At 47.8% G+C, this 15,375-nt stretch overlaps 1 protein-coding gene across 2 annotated transcripts in view; it reads left to right on the top strand.

Moving 5' to 3' along the window:
* Window positions 1-15,375, top strand: part of CRK (CRK proto-oncogene, adaptor protein) — a 48,935-nt gene that overhangs the window by 20,369 nt on the left and 13,191 nt on the right. For both annotated transcript variants that reach the window (XM_075013947.1, XM_075013948.1), the window contains exon 2: window positions 12,380-12,915. In XM_075013947.1, the coding sequence (XP_074870048.1) occupies window positions 12,380-12,915 (536 nt within the window). The remainder of the gene's footprint in view (window positions 1-12,379; window positions 12,916-15,375) is intronic.

Raw genomic sequence — 15,375 nt, 5'->3', positions numbered from 1 at the left:
GAAGTAGCCGGGTTCCTTTCGAAAAGGAGCCTGTTTGGATGAGCCGCGCGGCGGCGAGCTGCATCAATTTTGAAGTGCCGCGGCCGCCCGCATGCTAATGAGGCGCTGAATATGTATTTCAGCGATTCATTAGTAAACTTCGAAACGGCCATTTGTGTGGCAATTTCAAAGTTTTTGGCTCGTGTGGACACGGCCAATGCTATGCACAGGCACTCCCAGGCTGAAGTATCAATAAAAGTGTTTTGTTTATAACTTTCGCAGAGCCAAGGGAAGGGAATTATAAAACTTTCACTTTTCTTTGTGGTATACATAGAATGGGTATTTCAAAATGAATGACATTTAGACAGGGAAAAGGTTATTTTGAAATAAGGAGTCTCCAGGGCCTCTACTGGAAGCCCTATTGACCACTCTGGCGAGGACCAGGAAGACTCCATGGTCTGCCCCCAGCCCAGAGCCCTTAAAGGAGATAGAGTGCTCACAGCCTGCCGGTGAGCCACAACACCCTGCAGGACCACCAGGCATGTTTTGCTCACTCACCACACCAGCCCAAGGAGCCAGGCTGAAGGTGGTGAGCTGCCCCCCTCAGCTCTCCAGAGGGAGACCCCAGCATCCCAGGGGCCAGCCCCAGCTTGAAAGAGGGGCACCTTCCTGGTCAGGTGGAGGTCAAAGACATCTTCAGGGTCTGTTGGGAGTACGCCAGTCTCCAGGAGCTTCATGCCCAGCACAGGAACATGGCCATCTATGGCCTCATGGCCACCAGCCTGGTGGAGAGGGGCCACATCCACACCCAGGAGCAAGTGCAGATGAAGGTCAAAGAACTCCACCAGGCCTACGCCAGGGTCAGGGAGCACAGATTCTTCTCTGGGCCAACAACCAGCAGCTGCCCCTATTTTGCGGAGATGCATCACATCCTGTGGGTAGGGTCATACCATTGCCACCCCAGTTTGTCTGCTCTGGGCTGGAGGAACCTGTTGTCATCCACTCCTGGGGGAGCGATGCCCCAGACGAAGAGGAGCCCAACTACAGTGATCAGGAGGAGGATGAGGCCAGCCAGGCGACTGCAGGCACCTAAGGCAAGGCAAGGCACCAGAGGCATCCCCATCATCATCCAATACAGGTGAAGGACCATCTGGTGAGTGCCATTACCATCCCCCCCGGAAGGGGATGGAGGGGCTGGCCAGTGGAGGGGGCTGGGTACTCCACACCTGGCCCTGGCTGCCCATGGAGCATGCAACAACCTTGGTGCATATGGGTTCACATGCCACACTGTTCCCGAGCATGAGGCCCAGGGACATTGCCAAAGGGAACCCCTGGGTTTTTGGGCATGGGGTGGCTGGAGAGGCCTGCCATGCTCCCGACCCCTGGATGGGACATTCTCTGTCCATGAGCCCCCACAGGAAGGAGGTAGGGGACAGCACAACACATGCAGTACCACACATGGCACATGGGCATGTCCATAGTCCCATGGCAGCCCCCACTCCTGGGACATTAGGGGCCAGCAGCCACAGTGTACAGGGCCTGGCTCCCAGCACAATGTCGACATCAGAGCTGAGACTTGGTGCTCCTGGCTTACAGGTGGGGGCAGCGCCTCACGCACTGTGTCCCCTGGAATGACTGAACCTCCATCCTTGTTCTCCACAGATGGACCCACTGCTAGAGGATGGCAACCAGCATTCTCTGGTGCAGACTCCTGCTCCCAGGGCTACCCCAGGTACCAGTGAAGGATGGAGGAAAATCAATGCCAGCACCTTACAGTGCTCTGGGCCATGCATTGCATGATGGAGCACTGGGCGGAGGAGAACCTGTGGCTCCAGAGGTAACAGTCCCGGGCACAGCTTGCCTAGGGTCTGGTCGAAGTTTCCCAAGCCCTGGTGCAGGGCGTGCTGGCCCCTCCCAATCAGGCCCATGGCCCATCACCTGGCATTGCTCATCCCTCCCACCCTATTCCTGTCCCACCTCACACTTCACACCTCAAACCTCCACCAGGGACACCAAGGCCCCCATACCCAAGGCAGTGTAACCAATGGGGGTACAGCGCCCCACACTGCCTGTCCCTGGCCCCTGTTGCTGCTGCCCCCCCCACCCTTCCCTCTTCCCTCATGGTTGCATCCATACCCCTCCCCCACCTCTATTGTGAATAATACAGTTCATTTTGTTTTCCACAAAACTGTCTTTTTATTGAGCATTTTATAGTGTGATCTGGTTGCCCTAAAATTAGACTGGTACATCTAGGCTCCCATTGCTACTTACTCGGGTTTTTTCGTTTTTGTTTTGGAAAAAAAAAACTTATCACAGACCTCTGCAAAGCAACTACAGGACCCCCTTTCACCACATTTACAAAATACTGTTGTTTGAATGGGCCTTGAAGAAGGAATCATCTTTACTGGCTATTTTGCAGACCTAGTAGAGGCAAAACTCTTAACACCCACTCCAACAAAAAAAACATTGTTTTGTTATGGGATGTCCCTTAATTCCAGATAGCCAGTTTATACTTATGGGTTATATATAATGATGTAGGCATTTTTACAGGTATCTTATTCTCTTTCCTCCTCTGTCCTATTGGCATTGACATTGTTTCTGCTCATTTGCTTACATTTCCTTGTGGATGCTTCTTGGGCTTCTTAATCTCTGGGATTTAGCATCTCTGAAGATACTGTCTAGGTGAATTCTCTGATCCCAGCCATTTTATCCCAGAATTCTGAGAGACTTTTTCTCTTAGTCTTTTTTGCTAATTGATCATCTTGAATCTTTTTTTTCCCCCTTGAGAGCATTCTCTCCTCATCAGTTGAAGGAACTACTTGAAACATTCAGGAGGTGACCCTGAACCTGTGATCCACCCTGGCAATGCTGCCCTTAATAAAATATATCTTAAGAGCTAGGGGAAGTTCTTCTCACCTTGCACTAAGGAGCTATGGCCCAGGAGTAAGAGTTGTTAGATACCCTCTTTGGAGAAACAGATTAACAAGGTAATCACTCCTTACTTGGAAGAAGGAAAAGAGACTAGAGTAAGTGCTTGAAGTATGACTGTATCTCCTTCCTTACCATTCATCATTACTTGTCAAAATGTGCATCGCTGTCTTCATTCTTCCCACAACAAATGGTTATACGGTACATAGAATATCAGGCCTGTAGTTTTCCAAATACACTGAAGAACTTAAAACAAAAAAAAAAAGAGAGAGAGAGAAATGCACATTTGTTCAGCTCAAACCAAGATTGGCAATTCACCAGTTGTATGTCATTTGTAATGTGTGTTTGATATGGAATAATTTAATTGAATATCTGTTGAGTCATATGATATTCTGGTTTATAACTCACCATCAACTAGATGAATATGAAGAAGGTGAATTATAATAAAAGAATAGTAACAGAGAGAAAGCTGTGTTAGTCTATATACTATCAAAACAAAAAAGCAGTCAAGTGACACTTTAAAGAGAAAGAGAATAAGCAAAAGGCTAATGCAAGTGTTGCACATGTTTTGGAAATGTGTTTTACTACATTGATTTGTATAAAATGGTTGTTTATGACTTAAAGAAGACGTTAATTTGTGTCAGCTCCAAGGCCAAGCTGCTAAAATCTCTTTGTAATGTTTAGCACAAAGAATATTAGTGTTTTTTGAACAGCTGCTAATACTACTGCTAACTGAATGTAACTGCAACATTTCAATTTTGATGTACAGTACACTTTCATATCCAGCATTCTATCATCTGGGAACTCTCAGATAACCAACATTTAACTATAAATAGGTTGTTACCCTTTTCCGTAAGTACAGTACAGTGAAAGTAAACACAAATACAGCAGAAGTTCACAGTGTATAATACTACTGTTGGTAAATAGAGTACTCTGCATACATGTTTGTTTTCTTAATATCTAATCTTATTTTTCTTTAGTGTTATGCATTGCTAGATATACCTCTCTATTATCCAGAATATTTGACTATCTGGCAGCCTCCAGGTCCTGGGGCTGCCAGATATGAAAGAGTTTACTGTAACACTCAGAACAGTGAGGATGTAAAGAGTAGACAGCTAAAAAAAAAGCTGTGTGGTTTATTCTTTGTCTTGGTCTTGTACCTGAAATTCATTCTATATCAAATGCACAGCTGTGTTACAAATTGTAAATGAAAATCCTGAACAGTGCTAAGTGAAGAGCTAGAGGTGGCTGAGTTTACAGATGTGGTAGGTTGGAGACACACACAAGTAAGAAACAAAACTCCTTCGCTTCAGAATAAATGTGGAAGTGAAAAGCATATATCTAAATCTTCATTAACACAGAGTTAAGATTGTCCAGTGATAACTTGTGCCCTTCCAGAATATCAAGTTTAGCAAAACTCAACTTGTGAAAATAAGGAAATACCAAGCTAAAGGAAGTACCTAGGCAACCTTAACTCTGTCCCACAGGAGCTGAGAAGAGCCTTTGGCAACTGTCTGCAAGCAGGCCAGTTGTTTTCTGTGTAGGTGTATATATACTGAATAGTGGAAACCATAGGTGGGATTGATTGGTAGAGGTGCTTTTGTAATGCACATACTTAGGGGCGTGGTTTACTGTCCCATGTAGTGGTACTTTAACAGACAAAGAGGCTCCTCTACAGCCTGAGCTGAGAGGCAGCTGGCTTTTAGCTCAAACTGTAGAGGCTCATGCACAGGGTGACCGTTTCTCCCATGGCCACACAGGAGGGGGGCAGGAGGCACTCTCCCTTCTCTGAGCCTCAGGGAAGTGACCAAGACAGAGCAGCCAGGGCACTTCCACGAGCCTCAGGGAAAGGAAAAGTAACTAACTCACCGGCTCCCTCTGTTGCGCAGAACCAGCAGGCAGTGGCTCCTGCGCAGCAAATATGGGACGATTACTCCCTTTTATAAAATAAGTCAGGATGCCTTTTTGGCACCCCAAATATGGGACTGTTCCACTGAAAACAGCGTGTATGGTCACCCTACTCATTCACTAAGCTCCAGAGGTCCCAGGTTTGAGTCTGCCTATGACGGTTACACGTTTGTGAGAATTTTGTTCCCCTGGTTGGATTTCATACATTTCCTGCAGTCTTGTAGTAACGTCATGTTTGACTGTCTCAGTTTCCCTAAACACAGCATCAATGCATAGTTGGTGATGGGCGTTTCAGTGCGATGGCTTCTTGCATGTATGTAATGAGTCTCCATGCCATTCATAATCTAAGCGACCGGGTGACACCTTTCTTGCATGGGAAACAGGATGAAGGTGGGAGGAGAGGCCTGGCTGGTTTGAACTGGAACTGGGCAGCTGAGCTGGGGAGTCTCAGCTGAGTTCTTGAGGCGGGAGGAAGGAGAGCCTGAGCCTCCTCTCCCCAAGATGGATTGTACTGATTGCTCCTTGTTTCTGTGCTGACAAGTCTGTTGTACGCTGTGTCCGTGTTTCTTATAAACTTGCTGATCTACCTGCTGAATGAGAGTTACAGCTGACTGTGGATGTAATTCAGGGTCTGGTGACCCCCATGCTCAGTGACATCTGGTGGCAGTGGCGAGATCTGCTGCACCCTGCGGATGGAGCCCCTGGCAGTAAGTGACTGGGGTGCAGGAGAAAGAAGGGGGACTAGGTATACAGGCATGCTGAAGGGCGGTAAGGTGGAGTTCCCAGAAGCGAAGGAGCCTGCTGCTTAGCTCAAGAGAGTGTGGTCGTAGTCCTCAAGAAGAAGTGTCACAGCCAAGGAGGAGTTACTGCTGGAGTCCATTGGAATCAGTGCTAGAAGACAGAGGGGTCTACAGCCTAACCTCTGGGAGGGGTGCGACCAACAAGGAGGCTGGCCCACAGGAAGAGTTCTGGGGAATTGTGGGGAGCTGCAAGTTTTGGCCTGTGAGTCTGAAAACCTTGGAACAGCTGGGAGATGGCCTATAACTGTCATCTTGAAAAGGAACATAGTCGAGTTATGCAAAGTGAGAGGGCAAATCCACAAAAGCACCACTCACTGCCCAGCTGGAAGAGAATGATGACTGCATGGAGCTGGGGTCTGTCGCCGTGGGAAGCCATCAGACAGCTCCTGAGGGCACTTCAGGCACCCACCCAGCTGAGGATTAGGAAGAGGCTGGAGACAACCGGCCAAAGTCCAGGGCTACTAGAATCCGCTCTGACAGCAGCAGCTCATTATGTCTCAGCACCTCCTCTGTGGAGTTGGAAATTAAACGGAGGCTAGAAGGTGAGGAGAGAGACAACGGCAGTGTGAACAGGTGATGACAGAACTGTGAGCTAAAGAAACTCCTGCAGTGGTAAATCAGGATGGGAGCAGGGGACCCAGAACTGCATAGAGCATTGAGATGAGTGTCGTGTCCCAGTGTAAGGAGGTCAGGGAGACCGATTGCTTTCCTTCATGCCTTTAAAAAAGCCTACAAGGTATATCAAATTGATCTGCAGATAAGCTTCTGCATCTCACCCACTTACTGAATCCCGAGGTCCTAGGGATATTCAGCTTGATGGAGGGGGTTCAAGCAGGGGACCATGAACTGTTCAAAAAAGCCCTCTTACGGACATTTGGGTTCTCTCTCTCTCTCAGAGAGAGAGAGAGAGAGAGAGAGAGAGAGAGAGAGAGAGCATACCAGCAAAAAGTTTGAGTTCACAGAAAGCCCCTGGGGAGACCTACCTGGAACTGCTCCTCCAGATGGGGCGATATGCCTGCAAGTGGGCGGATGGGGCAGGGGCTCAGACCAGAGGAAAAACTGGTTGATCTGATTGTGCTGGAGCAGCTGTATGAAATCTGACCCCCCCCCCCAACTTAAGAACATGGCTGATGGACCAGAAGCCAAAGGACCTGCACAGTACAGGGGAGCTGGCTTGTGAGTTTACAGACAGTGGCTCAGGTGTGAAGAGGAATCCAAGAGAGACCGGTTCACAGCAGCGCAGAAGCGGAGTCACCCTGGGGCCCCCCACAAGGGGTGCTCAGGTAAGTCCCTCACCCTCCCAAGGGGGACAGCAATAGCAGGGCAGCCAACCAACCTGAGGGAATCAATAGAACCTGATTTGTCATCACTCTGGGCAGAAGGGCCACAAGCAGGCCCAGTGCCCCATGTTCCCAGACACGCTGAGGAATCGGAGGCCTCATGGGTGGTGGATCAGCTGCAGGAGGGACGGTCTTCCTAGGCAGTGGGAGCTGGCAGTTTGCCCTCAGCCTGGGAAGGAGGAGCCCCTTAGGCCAGCTCCTCTAGGGGTCCAGATGCAAAGTTGCTTCTGTAGAGTAAGTGCTTTGTCCCCCTGGAGGCAGATAGGAGGAGAGTCGGGTTGTGGGAGACGGATGCAGACGTGATGCTGTCCCAGCCCAATGTGGTGGCCCCAGACTGGGTGGTACCCAACTCTCGCTAGACTTTGAAGGGTATAGATAGGACCCCTTTCAAGGTGCCCATAACAAGAACATAGCTGAAATGAAGGGATAAGGAGACCCCAAAGAGGTGGGGGGTGTTATCATAATTTGTCTGCTAAGGCACTGATGCGGGGGGGGCGGGGTGTGTGACCTGGAGAACTGGCCAGGTAAACTTCATAGTGTCCTGGTTTTGATGTATAGCTAGAGAAAACAAGGGGTGCTCTGCCCTGGCTAGGGGAGGGCACCATGCCAGAACCACGTGATCTTACCCTGGGAGACAGGGGGAGCCCAAGAGCCAGGCCTGTGGCCCTGGACCCAAGCAGAGAGAGGAAACAGGTTTCCATCCCTTCCATGGCCGCTGAGTTCCAGGCTGAGGTGCAGAATCTGAGGGCCCTGGCTGGCCTCAGCACAGGCAAACCCCATCTGGAAGACTGCAGGGAAAGATTCCTAAGAGAGAAGGGATTTGGATATGACAATGGGTTCTGCAGGGAAAGTGGAGTCATAGGGGTTCTGGAAGCAGCTAGTTGTTCCCCAAAGGTACCACTTCAGGCTGCTGTACCTGGCCTACAATGTCCTGGCCTCAGGACACAAGGCTATTCAGTGCACAAAGCAGAGGTTCTTAGAGAACTTTTACTGACTGGGAGTCTTTGCTGCAGACCAACAGTATTGCCGATCCTGCAACCCCTGCCAGAGGGTGCGGAATGTCCAGGGAAGGGAGCCTTTCCAGAAGGTAACTATGGATATAATGGGGCTGTTCACCAAGACAACCTGATCTGGGAAAAAATACATTCTGGTGGTGGCAAATTTTGCCACTTGCTGCCCCGAAGCAATGGCTCTGCCCTCTGTGAGGTTGGCACACTGATGACCATTTTCAGCAGAGTGGAGTTTCCCCAAGGAGGTCCTTACTGACTAGGAGTCTAACTTCACGCAGCCCGGCTGCAGTGCTTGTGGGAGAAGTGTGGGGTCCAGCACACCTGGGCCACAGCCTGTCACCCTCAGTCCAGTGGGCTGGTGAAGAGGTTTAGTGGAACGCTAAAGCAGATGCTGAAAATGTTTATGAACCAGCACCCTCAAGATTAGGACATGTATTTACCTCACATGCTGTTTGCATACAGGCAGGTGCCCCAGGACTCCCCAGACTTCTACCTTATTGAGCTCTTGTAGGGGTGGAAAGTGAGAGGACATCTGGATTTGCTGAGAGATGAGCAGAAGGGAAAGGCCTCTCCTCATGGGGTATTGGTGGTAGAGTACTGGGAGAAGCTCACTGAGTTCATGGGCCTGGCCAGGTGGAATCTGGCCCAGGCCCAAGGAAAGCAGGTCTGGTATGACCGCAGTGTCTGGGCCTGTGCCTATGCGACTGAGGACCAGGTGATGGTTCTCATACCCATGTGGCGAAACAAGCTGCAAGCTGCCTGGGATGGCACCTTCAGGGTTATCAACTGTCTGAGTGAGTTGAAGTATGTGGTGGAACTGTCTCCAGGTTCACAGCCCTCGGGTATATCCTGTCAACATGATGAAACAGTATTGGGACAGGGAGAATGTAGTGCTGGCTGTGTTCGGGCACTGGGGGGAGCAGGAGGATGATCCCTTGGTGGATCTGCTCCCTGGGACTGGACCTGACTCCCTGCTGAAATCTATTCCTCTCTTTGACCAACTGACACGTACCCAGCAGACAGCGATCAGAGAGGTGCTCCCTTCACACCAACAGCTGTTCTCCAACTGGCCTGGTCTCACTAACCTGGCTATCCACTGAATAGAGATGGATACCCACCCTCCTGCAAAGTGTTGCTCATTCACAGCCATGAGAAAAAGGGCCCAGGATCAAGACAGGGAGGTCCAGGGCACGCTGGGCCTAAGGGTGATCCAGCCATCATCCAGCTCTTGGGCCTCTCCTGTAGTGCTAGTCCCCAAAAAAAGTGTGAGTTGATCCATTTTTGTGTGGACTATTGCAAGCTTAATGCCATTACCATGTCTGATGTCTACCCAACGCCTAGGCCTGACGACCTCTTTGACAAGCAGGAGGAAGTCCACTCCCTCATGGCCATAGACTTCAAGGTATACTGGCAAGTACCTCTGGATCCAGATGCCAGAGTGAAGTTTGCTTTTAATCACTGCTTAGGGGCTCTCTGAATTCCTAGTCCTGCCTTTCAGCCTCAGGGGGGCGCCTGCCACCTTCCAACTCCTGGTGGATCAGCTGTGGAGGTGGATGGAGAGCTTGCCCTTGCTTACTCTGATAACATTTCTGTCTTCAGCCAAATATGGGAGGACCGTGTGTCTCACGTCAACATTGTGCTGTACCGTCTTCAACGGGCTGGACTGACTGTCATAGCAGGGAAATGCAAGGTGGGAATGGCTGAGGTAACCTACTTGTGCCAAAAGGTGGGAAGTGGCTGCTTAAAACCAGAGCCAGCTAAAGTGGAGACCATCAGAGAATGAGCGCCCCAGACTAACAAGCAGGTCCAGGCCTTCATTTGGATGGCAGGATACTGCCAGAGGTTTGTGCCCCATTTTAACTCCATCACAGCCCCTATCACTGTGTAAGCAGGGTGGTCCGGACTGAGCAAAGCCAGGGGACTGTCTGTGCGCTGAAGGAGGCCCTGGTTAAGGCCTCGGTGCTGGGAAACCCAGACTTTGACAAGCCCTTTATGGTGTTCACTAACACCTCGGCCACTGGGCTGGGTGGGATTCTAATGCAGGTATATGAAAAGTGGGAGAGACCTCCATTGTGTGCTTAAGGAAGAAGGTGCTGCCTGGGAGCAGAAATATGCAGCCATAAATAAGAAATGCCTGGCCATGGTGTGGGCCCTTAAAAAAACTGCAGTTTGAGCAGTGCTTCACTGTGTATACTGATCATTCTCTCCTGACTGACATGGCTGCATCAGCTGAAAGGTGCCAATGCCAAGCTCCTGAGGTGGAGTCTGCTCCTGCAGGAATGTGACGTGGAAGTGGTCCATGTTAAGGGGAGCACCAGTTATAGCCAGTGCCCTATCATGCAGAGAGGATCCAGAACTTCTCCAGATCACTGTCTAAGTGACCCTGCTCAGTTCGATCTCTGAGGGGGGAGAGATGTGACAAAGTGGGGTTCCTGAGGATTGTAATCACCTGTTTCGGTTGCATATGTTTCCTGCTGCCTGGTAGTAACTCCATGTGGTCGTCTGTTTCCCTGTGCACAGCATCAATGCATAGCTGGTGATGAGAGGTTTTGTGTGATGACTTCTCACACATACACAATGGGCCTCCATGCCATTCGTAACCTAGGTAACCAAGTGACACCTTCCTTTCCTGGGAAACAGGACAAAGGAGGGAGGTGGAGCCTGTCTAGTTTGAATGGGAACTGGGCAGTCGAGTGGCAGTCTTGGCTGATTTGAGAGGGAAGAAGGAGGGCCCTGGCTTGCAAGCTGCCTCTGAGCCTTGTCTCCTCCCCAAGATGGATTGTACTGATTGCTTCTGGTTTCTGTGCTGACAAGTCTGTTCAATTCTGTGTCTCTGCCTTTTAATACATTTTCTGTTCTACCTACTGAATGAGAATTGCATCTGACTGTGGATGGGGTGCAGAGTCTGGTGACCCCTCGCTCCATGACATATGAGGAGATTTTGGATTTGTCTGAGGAAGGTAGTGTTGTTGTGATTGAGATAGGAAGGTATTTGGCTCTGAGCTAAGGATCAAGGGAAATAGATGACCATGTAACTTGAGATTCTAGTCTACATCATTTCAGTAGAGTTTTGTGTAGGGTGTGTCAGTGGCAGGGCGCTGGGGTTGTCTTCTCGTGTAAGGTCAGTAATGAGATGGAACAGGAAAGCAGTCTGTGGACTTAATGGCAGATAAGGGAAAATAAAGGTCAGTCTGTGTGAAAGTGTTTAGGTAGTAAAGAAAGATGTTAAGTAGTCATTAAATGTTCACAGGAGTGAAGCATTTAGAGTTGAACTTTGAACAGTAAGCTGATCTGAACCTTACTACAGTAAACTCTGTTTTATCTGGTATTCAGACAATTGGAAATCTCAATTAACTGGCATTCCATCCGGGCCCAGCCATCCCCTTCTTACTCTAGCGGCCTCTGAGTATATGTGCAGCTGGCAACTTCTCCACTCTCCTGCCCAGTACCTGCTGTACAATAGCTGCCCCCAGTGCCTGCTGCCAATAGCAGCTCCCTGAGCAGCTGCACAGCAGTGACTCCTCAAGCGGCTGTGCAGCTGCCAGTCCCAGCAGCATCTTCTCACCCAGTTCCCACCGGCAGCAGCAGCTCCCCAGGTGGCTCCCTGGCCAGTGCTGGCTGCCTCAGCAGCTCCCCACATGGCGCAGCCAAGTTTGAGCCCCTCAAGCATCTTCCCATCATCCCCACCAAGAAGGTAACAGGGCAGAGATGGAGCAGGAGCCAGCATTTGGGTGGCCGTGTGGGGTGGGGATGAACTTTGTTATCCGGCATATTAAAATATCTGGCAACCTCCCAGCAGTTTACTGTATTGCAATAATGGCCGACTATTATAAGTTTGTTCTAGTCTACCAAACACCACCTTCCTTGTTTGACAAATTTCACTTTTAAAAATAAGACCCCAGTCCCTCTGATAAGATTCACACACTCTACCTCCTCATCCTGGACGGTACAAGATTCCGTTGTTTTCACTATTCTAATGAACCAAACTTCAATAAAATTCTTTTCCAAGTATGCAGATCTACAAATCATTAACTGTGAACAATTGGACCGGATTTTGATTATTAAAAGAAGTATTGCATGAAAAGGGCATTGTACTAATGTTAGATAAAATGAAGAACTTTACCCTGATGTATAGTGTCTAATTCTTCATCAAATTAGTCACCTGTACACTTCAGAGAGGTAGCCGTATTAGTCTGTATCTTCGAGAACAAGAAGTCCTGTGGCAACTTATAGACCAAACACATGTTTTGGAGCTTTACCCATGAAAGCTTATGCTCCAAAACATCTGTTAGTCTATAAGGTGCCATAGGACTTCTTGTTCTGTACACTTCAGTAATTTTCATATAGAGTAAATTTCAACTTGTCATATTTTTTGTTATAGTCTCTTTAATAATGCGCTGCCTTTTTCTTTCAGGGCTGAATCCATGCAGATTTCGAATAGGTGATCAAGAGTTTGATTCATTACCGTCTCTATTGGAATTCTACAAAATACACTATTTGGACACTACAACTTTGATAGAACCTGTTTCCAAATCCAAGCAGAATAGTGGAGTTATACTAAGGCAGGAAGAAGCTGAATATGTGCGAGCTCTCTTCGACTTCAATGGAAATGATGAGGAAGATCTTCCGTTTAAGAAAGGAGACATACTGAGAATCCGGGATAAGCCTGAAGAGCAATGGTGGAATGCAGAAGACAGCGATGGAAAGAGGGGAATGATACCTGTCCCTTACGTGGAGAAGTATAGACCTTCCTCTGCTTCAGTATCTACTCTGATTGGAGGTAACCAGGATAGTCCCCACCCACAGCCACTGGGTGGGCCGGAGCCAGGGCCCTATGCCCAACCCAGCATCAACACTCCGCTCCCTAACCTTCAGAATGGCCCTATTTATGCCCGGGTTATCCAGAAGCGAGTCCCTAATGCCTACGACAAGACAGCCTTGGCTTTGGAGGTACATAATGGGCAAAACTTAGAAACAGGAGATCTGTTCAAGGGATTTCCCTTCAAACACATAGCCTTTGTAAGATGCTGAGAGGGAAAAAGCATTGTAATATTACTCTTGATGTACAACTAATTAGTTTAGTATTTTGGAGGCAGACTTTATTTGAAATATACTGGTACTTTATACTATAAAATGTTTAGTGTAATAAATTCACTGAACAAATAACCTATTTCACTTCCAGCATTACTAATATATCAGTTCTTCTCCATCCACATTCTTATTCATGACTTTATGCTTCTGTGCTTTTTTCAAAATAACAAAGCTAAGAGTTTATAAAGTGCTTAGTTTGAATACTTGGGCACAGTCTCTTCCCATTCCTAACTGGATATTCTGACTTCTGTCCCATACCTGTAGTTTAACAACACAGGTTTCATTTCAGGATGCATATATCCTCTCCTTTTAGTAACGCACTGATATGGTGCTGGTCATTCATGTGCTTGGTCTGGGACATTACATGCTGAAATAAGGGCACCTTTTAGGTGATTGCTCTTTCAGAAAGCCCTGTGTGTCAAGTGATCCTGGTAACGCTACATGTGGAGAACACTGGGACAGGTGAATGCAGGATGCTTCTTGATGCATCATCACTTTTCCTTAAAGGGTTGCATCATTTTCATGATTGTACAGTCTAATAGTCATACATGCAATTTTTTTTTTTTTAAATGAAATGGAAAGGAAATAGGAGATCTGTATGGAAACACTTCAATTTGTTAATCTTGAAGTGAAGCTTGAGGGAATTGGGAACAGGGCATTCTCAGTGATAAGCCCCCCCTCTCAGAATGTCATGTAAAATGTGTCTCTTGATCCAGGCTTTCCTTTAACTGCAGTCTCTGGATTTTCTTCATGTAATATGCTTCCTGTTGTCCATCATCTTGGGTCCTTTCAGGAAAGCTCAGATAGTTTCTGTGGAGAGGAACGGAGGAAGCATTCCCCACTCTTGTGACAATTAGTTTTGGTATGGTGTATGCACAGTATAAAATGTACCTAACTACATCAGTGGTGTGGACACTATACACAATTGCATCATTATTAATAATGCTGTCATAGCAACAGTAGCAATGGTGTGTTAATCAGCTTTTAGGTGCATAACTGAGAAAATCCAACTTTGTGTCCTAAAAATATTACATCTTGGCCAGGGTGCACATATGTAATTTGTTGAATTTATGCCTTAAAGGTGAGATGAAAAGCTGAAGTAAAACATTGAGTAAATCAAAATTAACATATGAACAATTTCTCTCAGCTGTGAGAGACACTCAGCATATCACTTTTACCTTTTAGAGCTTCATAAATCCCTGATATTGTTTACTTTTCTGAGTTTACTGGAGAGGGCCCAGAATGATGTGTTCTGGAATATCATACATAATAGATATTAGGCATTACATCAGCTCTGACATTGATGCTGTGGCTCCTCTAGGAAACCAAGAAGAGTGGAATTTTTTTGAAATTCATTGGATTTCAAAGTACAATAGTCCATCAGGTTATGTGAGGGTTGCGTTCCCACGCACCCTTGCATAACTTGAATTTCGTGTAAGTTGGGGAGGTTGAGAGGGAGGTTTTTTTTTCCCTGGCAGAACGCATGCTCTGCATCTGGGGAAGCAGCAGGAGCTCCTGGAGCTCCTTTTGAAAGGTAAGTGGTGGGGTTGGGTGGGGGGCAGTTCGGGAGGGTTAGCCCTGGAGGTGGGTTGGGGGCATGGGATGGGGCAGAGGGGTGGGGTTAGGGCTGCAGGAGGAATGGGTGGGGTGAAGTTGAGCTGGAGCCAGGGCTGGGGAGGCCGTGGCAGGTTAAACTGGGGCCACGTGGGACTGGCGGTGGAGGGTGAGACAGGGCCAGGGGGAGCGGGATTTTGAGTTGCGGTTAATGCAAGTTAAGCCCAACTCGAAACTGTGCATTTTAAGGGTTTACTGTATGTGTTGAGTCCTCCATTATCCTTCATTATCTCTAGAAGCTTTGTTAGTGGGTACAGTTGGTACACATTTCTGCACCACCACCACCACCCCCTGCCTTTGGTTTAAAATTCCAGGGCAGTGTTAAAGCTTGTAAGTAAGATAATTATAAAGAATAACGATTTAAAGAAAATGTTTGGTAAAATTAAATGTACATTAAGAGAGAGCTGCTGTGTTGATTAATCATACAGAGTGGGACTGGAAGCATTGAAAATTTAGGCTGTCTTGTGCAGTCCATTTATAAGGAGCAGATGCCTGCCCCTTATAAACTTTAGAACCCTTGGTAGGTCTTCTAGTAGTTGAATTCATGGAACTGGACACTCATCCCTTCATGATAAATGAGCTGTCAGTCTTTCACAGTTTGTAAAGAAGTGAAATTCCATGGAGACTTTTCTTCCCTGTTCCAAATTAACTTAGACTAGTAGCACTATTTTTCTTTCAAACTAAAGCCGTGAAATTTTAGTGTCA

This window comes from Carettochelys insculpta, chromosome 19 (genome assembly GCF_033958435.1).
Source record: "Carettochelys insculpta isolate YL-2023 chromosome 19, ASM3395843v1, whole genome shotgun sequence".
In the NCBI taxonomy this organism is placed as follows: Eukaryota; Metazoa; Chordata; order Testudines; family Carettochelyidae; genus Carettochelys; species Carettochelys insculpta.
Note: the sequence above shows the minus strand (reverse complement) of the source record. Positions and strands in the feature narration are given on the sequence as shown.